The sequence below is a fragment of the Mus caroli genome, unplaced genomic scaffold (genome assembly GCF_978045245.1).
Source record: "Mus caroli unplaced genomic scaffold, Mus_caroli_1 scaffold_1, whole genome shotgun sequence".
NCBI classification, from domain to species: domain Eukaryota; kingdom Metazoa; phylum Chordata; class Mammalia; order Rodentia; family Muridae; genus Mus; species Mus caroli.
In genome coordinates this window covers 31,151,216-31,163,394 of record NW_028227256.1, presented here as the reverse complement: position 1 = coordinate 31,163,394, position 12,179 = coordinate 31,151,216, and the positions used below count along the sequence as shown (strand labels likewise).

The 12,179-nt window shown below is 44.0% G+C and overlaps 1 protein-coding gene across 25 annotated transcripts in view; it reads right to left on the bottom strand.

Moving 5' to 3' along the window:
- Window positions 1–12,179, bottom strand: part of Dst (dystonin) — a 396,685-nt gene that overhangs the window by 83,501 nt on the left and 301,005 nt on the right. For all 25 annotated transcript variants that reach the window (XM_085836145.1, XM_085836168.1, XM_085836161.1 and 22 more), the window contains 8 exons: window positions 11,251–11,459; window positions 10,327–10,644; window positions 9,802–9,968; window positions 8,045–8,201; window positions 7,130–7,256; window positions 4,858–4,920; window positions 4,150–4,391; window positions 3,198–3,327 (listed from right to left, as the gene is read on the bottom strand). In XM_085836145.1, the coding sequence (XP_085692271.1) occupies window positions 3,198–3,327; window positions 4,150–4,391; window positions 4,858–4,920; window positions 7,130–7,256; window positions 8,045–8,201; window positions 9,802–9,968; window positions 10,327–10,644; window positions 11,251–11,459 (1,413 nt within the window). The remainder of the gene's footprint in view (window positions 1–3,197; window positions 3,328–4,149; window positions 4,392–4,857; window positions 4,921–7,129; window positions 7,257–8,044; window positions 8,202–9,801; window positions 9,969–10,326; window positions 10,645–11,250; window positions 11,460–12,179) is intronic.

Sequence of the window (12,179 nt, the reverse complement as noted above, 5' to 3'; positions counted from 1 at the left end):
CTCAAGCACTCTATAAAATTCACTCAGCATCAACCAACTGTTGCAAAGCTACAGCATGAAATCTCAGTGGCTCTGAGAAAGGACAAGTCTAGCCTTGTGACTGTGGCCGGACACTGACTTCTAGAAAGTTCACACTTGAGAACTGGACAGTGAAGTGGCAAAGAAAAATCACACAGAAAAAAAAAAATCCCAACCCCCTCCTTGTGTTTTAAAAGTCTGTGATTTCGTGTTGTACTGCATTCAGAACGACCAAAGGGAACATCCATTTTATTCCTCTGAACACTGATCAAGTATCTGTTCCTCTTTTTCTATTTTTTCCAAGGTTTTCCTCTTTTCCTTTTCACTGAGATGTAGCAATTCAGAATGACTTTAAAAAGGGATTTTAATTCTCTCTCTCTCTCTCTCTCTCTCTCTGTCTCTCACTTTGTGTGTGTGTGTGTGTGTGTGCACACGCACATGCATGAGCACACATATATGTTATGTGAATGGGAGTGCAGGTGCCCTTAGAGGCCAGAAGTGCTAAATTCTCCTGGGGCTGGGGTTATAGGTGGTTGGAGCTGCCCGGTTTGGGTGCTAAGAACTGAGCTCAGGTCCTCTGCAAGAGCAGTATCTACCCCTAACCACTAAGCATCCAGAATGACTCTGGACTGCCTGCGGGAACCACGAGTTGGCTTGGCCTGGCTGCCTTGAGAGGCACGAGTCACAGGTTTTTCAGGTTACAGTACGTGCCTCCTGGGGCGCAATGCGCCTTCCTGTTCTAGACAGACCAATGCCCTCCCTCAGGCAGTGAGCATTCAGGCTGCTTTGTGTTTCTCTGTGTGTTCCCTCAGGAGTCAAGGAAGCATGGAGACTTGACAGGACAATGGATCTTGGATATTAATCTTCCATACCCTGTTTAACTTGCAGACTCCATTGTAATCCTGGTAAGTACAACTGTATCGATCCTGGCAATTGTCATTATATTCTGATTCTGATAGGACAAGTCTTACTGCTCTCAATAAAATTGTCAGGCTTGTTCTGGCCCGTCCAATCCCACCCTGGTTTCATTCCTTGTGGATCTATGAGGTGACCTCAGCCTGGTAAGTAAGTACAGGCACTTACTATGGCCCTCTGACCTCGCCTGCCACGTCGCCACGGCTTTAAGACCATCTTTGATATGCTCAGTGCTGCTCTCTGCTATGGCCCACACCCAACCACGGTGCTGTATAACCACCTGGGCGGATTGTTAACACACACTGGCCTGATGCAGGAGGAGGTCTGTAGTAGGGTTTTGCAAGTTCAGATTTCTAACTAGTTCCCAGGGGATACAGCAGTCTATGTGGATGCAAAAACTTCAGACCTAGTTTGGCAGTCTTGTAATTCCCTGCCCTCCCTGCTGCCCCACCTCTTATTTCTCAGCTGCGAGCCATTTGGTTCTAAATAATTTCCTTTAGAAACGATCATTTAAAAAACATACCAGTTTCCTATTCAGATCCTTTATTAATAACTTCCTGTCCTCTAGATGGTAAGATCTGAAAGCTAAAAGCTTAGGTCTTGTCATAATCTGACCCCGGAGCACTCATCCTGTGGCAGGCGTTTATACTGAGATCAAACGTTTAATATTCTCCCCAAAGCAGCATGTGTCCATGTAAGCCACACCTGGGCACCTTCGTGTGACATCTCCTATCCCTGACATTCATTCCCAGCCCCCTGGGATCTTACCCTCAGCCAGGAAGCCTTCTTGCTCGCCTAGGTTCCACAGAGCAAACCTCTTGAGGTGCAACATTAGTTATCAGAGCATGGCGACAAGCACTGAAGCCCACCTATCGCCTCACAAACAGTAACTGCTTAGTGTGGCTGGTCTATTTCAGAGATGACATGTGTTTTAATGTGTGTGTGAACACGTGTGTGCTCACATGCATGTGCATATACACGTGGAAGCTGGAGGACAACCCTAGCTGCTGTCCCTGGAGCTGTACTGTATGCTTTTGCTTGTTTTGTTTTCATCTATGAGATGGCGTCTCTCACTGGCCTGGTACTTGCCAAGTAGGCTAGGCTGTCCAGATGGCCAAGGGTCTGTTTCTGCCTCCCCTGCACTGGGACTGCAAGCCTGTGCTGCCATGTCAATCGCTTCTGCATGGCTTCTGGGACAGAACTGTCCTGATGCTGCTAAGTTAGGCAAGCACTTTACTGAGTGAGCTGTTTCACAAGCCCCGAGAGGTTTGTGTGTTTGTCGCCTGGCACAGTATACTAAAGGACAGTCTTTAATAGGACATAGTAAGGGGCTTTTATTTAATGGCGTTCCTCTGTAGGAGAAGTTCCAATCCTATATAATCTGGGGTAGAGAAGCATCAAAAGCCCCTGTAGGGTGGAGGCTCTGTAGGAAACGCACACCCTTCAGTCCCACCTCTTCTCTCAAACATCTGACCATACTCGAAAGTAATTCTGATAGCCCTAGGAGAGTCACTGACGTAAGGGAAATCCCTCACGATGCAGGGGGATTCTTGAGTCAGATTCTGTCTGCCTCTGAACATTAGGAACACTTAAGTTGTTTCTAAGCTTACGGTGCCAAAAAAATGATGGGAAGAAGGTTTGAAATAACTACAGTGAAATAATTGAAAGTCAAGCCATTCCAAGGACCAACGGAATCCACTTCACACTGTGCATGCTGCGGCTCCTACCTAGACATACCTAAACTTACTGAAACCTCCAAATGACAGAGTAAAGTAGGAAACTTACTTTCTTAGTCTTTTTATCTCACAAACTGAAGGAAATTCTGTACCTACGAGCAGTTTATACAAAGACAGGATAGGAGGGGAGGCCCCGTATTCTTTCAACACTGGCTTGAGAGAAAGAAGAGCTGAGAGGACAGAAGCCCCAGAAGTGACCTCACAGAGGAGATGGGCGCTTGCCCTTTCCGGATGAATGAAAGAAAATCCATGAGCATAAAGCGAATGAAAGAAAATAAACACTAATGAAAACATTACTCGGTGCATAGCATTTCATTACCAACTATGAACCTTCTTCATCAAAACAGGTGAGTGACAGCTCTCAGAACAAACCCCATGATCTTGAATACTTAAAAAAAAAAAAAAGATTCTGAAATGTTTAACAGAAATCCAAAAGCACACAAGACTCCTGGATGCTTTCTGAAGAGCACTCAGTTGGCCACGAAAGCAGCCAAGCACCCGTGAGCCCGAGCGTGCGGATGGACTCACCCATCTCTGCCAGCGCCTGCTTCCAGGACGGGGCCTCGGGAGCCTCTGGGTTCTCTTCCAGAAGCTCTGACAGTTTGTCTTTTAATTCTTGCACTTTGTTTACATTTTGCTTCAGTTCTGCCTCAAATGACTAACAAGGGAAAAAAAAAACACTAATTAACTACACAAAAAATATGGCATCAAAAGAGAAAAAGCGTTTCTTCTCTGGAACTCTGGAATGACCCAGAAAGGACTCCCCCCCTCACTGCCCCCCACGTCAAATGCTGGAGTGGGCAAGGACCTGGGTTATGTAGCTGATAATTCTTATTTTTCCCCCCTTGGCCATCTTCAATTGTGAGATACAGAAACCCCACAGAGGAACACTCTATGGATGTAATGACTGCCGTCTGTAATTTCCTGCTTTCAAACGACGCTGGGCCAAGGTAAGCTGCTCTCAATGAGGCTAACTGAGAAGCAAATCAGCCCTGGTAAAGGCCTCCAGAATTTGAAACTCTACTCGAGATTCCACATGGCAGAATTCAAGTACAGGTTGGTAATTTGCCCAAATTTTTGTCATCACGGTGAGAAACTACTTTCCTAATCTTGGCAGTACAGAAGTGCTGTCCATCAAAGAGGACGGTGTTTGCCGTCCCGTTTTATAGTAGACAGGACAGACACTTGATATATTTAGTCCGTAACTAAATCTTTCCCAAAAGTTGACTAGTTAATATCGGAGATTTAAGCTGACTTAAAGTCGGCAAAGTTACTCATACCCTACCGTTTACTCCTTTTTATAATGTCAGAGGGCTGGAAAAGTGACAATTTGTTGCCCCAATGTACTGAAAGACTGATTTTAACAAAACAGTCATTATTTGATGAAGGTCCAGGGAGAAAACAGAACCAAGCTCATGGCCCCCAGGGCTGCTCTGGCTAAGTCCATTCAGTGCGCCTTCCTGCCCTGTACCCAGCCTACCTTGTTCTGCTCCACTTGCAGCTTCACAGACTCAGTGTCTGCAGGTGTAGGTGTCTGGCGCCACCTGCTGGCCGTCTTGTTCATCTTCTGTAACCACTGCATCATTGCACTGGACTCTTCCTGAGCCTTTTGCAATTTGGAGAGCTTAGTGTTCAGTTCAACTATTTTATCCTTGAGTAAGAGGCCCAGGTCTTCGTAACTGTGGCTTATGTCAGTCATGTCCTTCTTAATAGATGTTAAACCTACAAGCAGGAAGAAAAGTACACGAATGCACGCTGAGGCTTTCGGAGAGGAGCCATAGCATTAGATTGATTGATTGTACATAGCGTTTTCTTCTATTTTGTCACTGTTAAGCCTGCTACGATGAAGCACAGACTTTTTAGGATAGAAAGATGGGGTCATACTGCAAGTTAATAACAAACAACTCAGGAGCATTGTGTAACTGTAAAACATAAGAGGTAGCATGATGAGATTGTAAGCTTAAACATAACAGATTTCTTGGGTACCAAACAGCAAATGAACAGGAAGGAAATAAAACCAAGTCCCAAAGTGAAACGCCAAAGGTTCATTTATCTCAGATGGACAGTTATATCAACATATTCACGGACACGGTGACCATCTCAACTCAAGTTTACGATCTCAACAAAACTACTGCCCTCTAAAACACCAAACTCCATTAATCACTCGCCAGACAGGGTTACTAGTCACCTTTATTTGCCAAGAAATCCTGAGTATTTGTGTCTGTTCCTTCACCATTTAGTATTACTCCACCTGCAACAAAACAAAACAACAACAAAAAAACAATGAACAAACAAAACAAACAATGAAGTAACTTTAGATTGCCCTAGTACTTCTACCTATAGGTGGCATTAAACGAACCGCCACTGCTCATTCGTACAATAGTGACTCGCTGTCTTACTTTCTACTGTTCATAAATTAATCAAAAGCTGATTCCCAAATTAAACAGCTAAGATGTTTTATGCTAACGTCATCTTAATGATAAAGCTGGGGGTAAAGGTCCCCAGCACCTATGTATTAAAGAAAGCAGAGCAACTGAGAAGAAAATGTCTGCTTGGCCTAATGACTGTGTATCATCTGTGGCAGCGTACACAACATAACCACAGGGCCAATGAAGGCAGAATGATTTAAAAAGAGACGAGGGAAACGTCTGAAGGTAAAAGCCAAAACAAAAGTCTGTTTCTAAGTCCACATATGCTGACACAGAGAACACAGGGTAGGTAGTGCGTGGGCCTAGAGGACTCCTCTCCTGAATTTAGATGCCAGCTGTGCTAAGTATCAGCTGTGTGCCTGAAGAGGAATGAATGAAGCTGATGGGTACCATGGCAGCTACCCTGTGAAACGCCATGGGAACCAGACATAGCTAACCCATTACCTACCAATCAGATCCTCCTGAGTGAGTCGTAATAGCTATTTGTCCTATATTATCATAACTATCTGGGATTGGCACGTCTTCATAACCACAGTGTTAATAAAATCCAACGTTCTCATGCTAGCACCCACTGGCTGCCTATCAAAGGAGAGAGATGCCCATGCAAGAGCAACCATAGAAACATTTAAACATCTGAATTCTTCCTCCCCCCTCTCATGCATGTACGAGCGCGAGAGTGTACAAACACACACACACACACACACACACACACACACACACACGCATGCGCAGATGTATGCACAAGGCATTTTACAAGGAACAGAAAGCATCCTAGGCTCTCCAAACTAATTGTTAAACGTCAAGCAGAGAATACCAAGCAAGAGTACAGATTTTATTCCAGATATAAAGGAGATGGGAGGAACTAAGATAAATCAAAGACAATAGAATTCCTCTTCTTAAGAAAAAAAAAAAAGAGATCAACTTGACATCTCAGGCAATCTGATTAGGGCAGACATGAGGGAGCATTGTGGCATATACAATATGGGCATTGCTTGAAAAGGGAGCAACAGAGTGGAAAAAATGGCTGTTTGAGAGAAGCGCACATGGGTGTCACTCACAATGGGACAGCTGGAGGCCTGGTCAGACTAGATAAACCAGAGGACACACAATGGAGATAGGAGGGTGGCCTTCTATCTATTCCTCAACTTAAACAAAATAAAACGCCCCCGTAAATATTCCTTTCCAAAACACTATATGTGTATTAAGTTAACTTGGGAACCAGCATTTATACACAACTCTGGTCTTTGGCTGAGAAGAGCTGGGTCAGCCAGGGCTGAGGCTGAGATGTGAGCTTACTGGTGAACAGGCTGCAAAATCAAAAGCTTTGGGAACCATGTACAAACAAGCAGGCAGACAAAAGGCGAGCTTGCCTCATAGACAAGAGCCCACACCCTTGCCTCTTCTTTACCAGGAAACCAAATCTCTTTCCTTACTACATAGTATATTGAAAAGAGACATAGCTCAAAAAGAGCTTCACTATCTCCCCTTAAATAAATAGACATTTTGCCTGACAGATTAGGGGGGGGGGGTGTATGTGTGTATATACATATTCCTATGCTTGTGGCTGCACATGTACAGGTGTGTGCTATGCATGTGTCTGCTCCTGCACGTGGTGGCCCATCCTGGATGCTTGCTATCTTCCAAAATCAGTTTTCACTTTACTTTCTGAGGTATGGCCCCTCACCAAACCAGAGGGTCAAGGATTTGGTGAGTCCAGCTCGCCAGCCCACTTGGAGGAGTTCCTGTCTCTGCCTCCTGAGGGCTGTGGTTACAGCTAGGGCACCATGCTCAGTCGTGTGGGTCCCGGAGATTCAGACGCCCATCCTTATGCCTGCACACATGGATCTGCAGAGTCATCTCCCCAATTCCGTGACAGATTTCAGTGTGCCTTTAAAAGTCACCTGCCTGACCTCTTTTACTTTGTATTCTTGAGGTGATCTTTTTTTTTTTTAATTTAATTAATTTCAAATACACAAAAGGACCGTGGGAGATCAAATTCTTACAGATTAGTCATGAAAACAAAGCGCATACCTGATTTGGCTGCGGCTATGGCCTTTGCAGGGCTGATCAATGCACTCAGCAGGTTACATAGTGAGACACCACTGTTGTTTGCTTTGTGAATTTCTGGTGCTTTCAGATTCCACTTTTCTTGTAATTTCTTTAAACACAAAAACACATTATATTTCAGTCTTCCCAGTATCTTCAAAGTTGTACATTACAATTGAACTTCTTAAGCATATTTTAAAGCAACAATGACTGCGGGCCCAGGTGACTGTTAACACTGTTGGCAGAGAACAGGCAAAGCCCATTCTGTGTTCTGCCCCCAGCCACAGTGGGAGGCAGGCTGTGTCCTGGCGCCACGGGAACGTTCTAGAGTAACTGTCAACTGTAAGTCTGTAGGGCTATCCCAGGTGCGGCTACATCATAAGTAACAGGACAATAAAAACAAGACACGGGTGTACAAAATTCCACCTCACGTCGAGTTGAACTCCCGACATTTCAAGGAAGTCTTAGAGCTACACGATTTCACTGAGAAAATCTGACACAATCAGCCATAGGGTTTATGACTTAAGTCAGACAACAAAATACTTATACACTACTCATGCAAGAGATTCAAATAACTTGTCTTCCAGTACTGGTTAGACCTTGCACATGAAGACAAGGGTCTCTTTCTTACTGCTTGGAGAGAAGGTATAAAAAAATGGAAATTAAATTGAAATTTGATAAAGAAGGAAACTTCAATATTAGGGGGACTAAGGATGCACTATACATATTTTTTTATATAAATTGAGTTAACAAAAAGATTATGTAATTCCTTGATTATGTAATTTCCACAGATCCTATTGGGCATTTGTGAGACCAGTTTGCTTGATTTTAGACTAAAGGACCGCATGCTTAATTACTAACACAGGCAAGCAGAAGTTAGTATTAGGTCTGATGAGCCACCTTGGTTTCTTCCAGAGATTTTCTCAAGTCCTCTGCGCCAAGAGAAGGCTTCACAACGGGAACCTGCTTGGTTGTCTCTTTTATCCATGTTTTCAGTGACTGAGCGAGGGTTTGAAAAGCACTCAGCTGCTCCTGACAAGAACTTAGAGCGTCTTTCCTAATGAACAAAAAGGAACCAGAAGTCAAGCTGCAAAGCCAGATGCTTCAAAAGGCCGACTGTTAACCAGCGGTCAATACTCCCGAATCCGGCTCAACTTTAGCAACCATTTTCAATGCACCGCGCAGCTCTTGGGTACCAGGCTGATGTGTTCTTATGTGGTGAATGAAATCAGCTAAGTACCTACTTGTTGATTCCTGAAGCAAAGCTCATAGAGAGGGAACAGTCAAGAAATATGTAACTCTCACACAACAGTACTCTCTAATACTACATAAACTCTAACGACTTTGGCAGGTCTGTTTTCTACAATGTTCAGTGCCAGCAGGCAAAGAGCCAGAAAACACATGTATACACTGCTGACTGAGGAGAACACGGGTCATGTTAAAGGATGTCTTAACTTGGCACTTTGGAAAGATGACATTTCCACCTCTCCAAAGAGATGTAGTCCAGTGACTGGAGTTTTAACAGGTGCTTACTCACCCCAACACATAAGAAGCTCCCATGTAAACCCCACGGGCCTTTCTATATGGCAAGCATAGGCCCTATGGAGACCGTTACACTTGACGTGTGAATGGCTTCTGTGTGCACCTGACCTATGTGCTGGAAATAAGGATGTATTTCAGCTGGACAAACTACTGGTGACCACATGGTGTTAATGATTTAATAGTCTACCCATTACCTGGATTTAAAATTGGAATGGACAACCTAGATTATGTAAGACAGCCAAGAACACGTCTTCTGAGGTGGGTTCAGAAAGAGAACCCAGAAGTTTTAGGTAGAGCCGGGCGTGGTGGCACACGCCTTTAATCCCAGCACTCGGGAGGCAGAGGCAGGCAGATTTCTGAGTTCGAGGCCAGCCTGGTCTACAAAGTGAGTTCCAGGACAGCCAGAGCTATAAAGAGAAACCCTGTCTCGAAAAACCAAAAAAAAAAAAAAAAAAAAAAGAAGTTTTAGGTAGAGAATTCTAAGGAAGTATAACTAGATGAGAGATAAATGACCATGCTAAAACATCTTTTGGGGGCTCTTTCATTCATAAAAATCAGATGTGTGTTCTAAACATGATACGGAAAAATATGAAGGCACAGAATAGAATCACATTGAGTCAAAGGTCAGAACTGGGCCACTGCCTTATTCTTTGGGGCTCACTCACTAATTGAAGAAGTAAGTGGTCATATTTTTTTAAATTTTATTTATATGAGCCCACTGTTGCTGTCTTCAGACACACCAGAAGAGCCATCATGTGGTTGCTGGGAATTGAACTCAGGATCTCGGAGTTCATCTTACCAGCACCATCATGCTCACAGGATGTTCCCACTTTTACATAAGTAGCGTTTTCCGTTTCCCACCTTGGCATTTTAGCCAATAGTAAACTAATGTTTTTGTTATTGTGTTTTGCTTTTAAAGATGGTCTTACTTCAGACCAGAGTAGGGCCTCAAACTCTCTGTAATCCCCTTTCAGCCTCCTAACTATATTTAATGCACAGATCCACCAACAGTCTGAGACTCCACCTCAGTCATAGGCTTACATATATATATATAGGCAACCCAGCTGCTGAGTACCAGAGTGGGATAAAACACATTGTCTTAGAGAGGGACTTACTTTTCTTGGATAGTATCTTCCATTTCTTTGAATTTCTTTGACAAGTTATTAGTTTTCTCAAACACCAGAGCTTTGTCCCCTGGTAAGCCATGGCTGGATATCTCTTTCAGGAGGCTGTGCAAAGCTTCGAGATCTTTCCTGTGTTCTAAGAATTTAGCAGTTGATTCCTGCAAAGCATTGACATCAGTCAGTATAAACATTGCCAGATCTTAGAACCACAAACCCACCAGCATGTTCTGCATGCAAGGAGAACAGCTCAGGCATCTACTACCTGGCACTTCACAGACTGTGAATGTACAGCAGGGTACGGGGACTTTACTCTGTGCTTTTGTTATCTCTGTGGATTGAGCATGTTCAAGGATAGTTGTAACAGCTATGACACATGTGGTAAATGGTTTGTTTCTATTCAGCAGGGAAATGATTCACAGAGAGACAAATAACAGCAGCTAAGATTGTTGATAAAATGCACAAGCTTGTCTTAACCAGTCCACACTCTTGGCAGTGTACCCACTGAGGAATACACACCTGCATATGCTGAGACAGCTCCGGAACATCCTTTCCTGGCATGTCCACCTCGGTGAGCGCCTGGCTCTGTGTCTCTAGAAACGTCTGGAGCTTTTCTGAGAGCTTCTCAAACTGCTCTACTTTGGCCTTTAGCTCCACCATCTTGGCAAGCTTTTCCTTGTGTTTCTGACTTGCTTCGGAAAAGCGAGCAGACAGGTCCTTCATTTTCGCTTGCAGTGAGGAAGCCGTGGACGGGTCTGTCGTCTCTATAAATGTCTTCACCTTTTCGTTCATGGCATTTATGCTGCTTTGACGACCCGTAATATCCTGCTCCAGCATCTGAAATACAGCAATTGCGGCATATGTTTCCTAATGACGATTACAAATAAAGCCGCTGAGTTTTGATTCTTCACAGCAACGTAAGCTTGGACAACCCATGACTGAAATGGTTAACAGTTGGAAATAAGTGACATGTGTGGTTTTCCTCTCAAGGCAGCCAATCCCAAAGCTCTTCATGGGAGTGTGGAGAACAGCTGGATAGCTGTTGAAAAGGGCAGGGGCTGATTGCCACCCGGCAACCCATTGGGATCTAAGACAGCCTGGGGATTAGCCATGCTCTTAATTTTTAAAAGACTTGGCAACAGCAAGATTGATCTGATGGACCCCATGAGCAGCTGCCCGAAGCAGTGATAAACAAGGTTAGATACAATGTAGCTTTAAACTCTCCTTAGTGAATAATGACAAGTTTATAAAGCCCTTTTCAGGCACTGTCAAAAAATTTACATATTCATCTGTCCAAGCACTGCTGGCTTGGACAGCACTGCTGTCCAAGCACTGCTGTATTCAGAAGCTGCCGTCTTTGTCTCTAAGACTACCTATTCCTGAAGATAAACAGCTTGCTATCAAGTGCAAGCGGAACTGTCCCCTTTAGCAAAGGTCACTCACGGTGTCTTTACTGATGAGATCCTGGAGCGCTGTGGAGTTTAGTGGCACTTGACCTGGCTTGACCAGGGAGCTTTCCACACTTCCCATCCAGTCCAGCATCTCATCCAAAGCGTCCTGCACACTCAGGGAGCGGGTCAGAGTGATCTGAAGCTTTTCGTTCCGTTCGTTCACACACTTGGACAGATCATCGTATCTCCCGACAATGTCATCTGCTCCACACAGACAGGGGAACAGGAAGCACAGAGTTCTACTTGCCCAGTTCTTTTTTCAAATGCACTTTACAATGAACAAATTCAGTCTCCACAGAACAAAGCATAGATGATACATTTCCAATGAATAATTAGGGCAGGTATAACGTTTATATAAAGACAGGAATTGGGTGGATAATAAAATAGTTTTTAAAAAAAATTCACGGGCCTGTCATTTGCATCGGTAAAGATTTTTAGATGCATACACATTTGGAGTGCCCCAGAGAGATGAAAGAAAGGTCTAAATGGTGGGTCACTGCAGTCACTACTGTGTCTCAGCCTGATCTGTCAACACTTATTGTTAACTGCCAGGGGTGGGGAGTGACAGTCTCAGAGACAATTCGGTCACATGACAGTCACGGTCAGCTTCTGTCATAATCAGAGAGAGACCTCCAATGCACAGTAGTAAGAAGATGCAAATGTACCAGGGAAACAGGGTGGTAACAGCACAGATCCACTAAAGCTATGGTCAGGACTTACTTACGCGCTCACTAGTAGACAAAAGGGGAAAATGAGTTTGACAGAACCATCTAACTCCTGTGATATGACTTTACTTCCAATGCTAAAGATTTAAGATGAAAAAAACAAACAAAACCCCCCACGCCATGTCTAAAGACTGCTGCTATTACATTTCTGCCTCTCTCTGGAAGACGATTTGATTTCTATCATGATTTTTTTTTA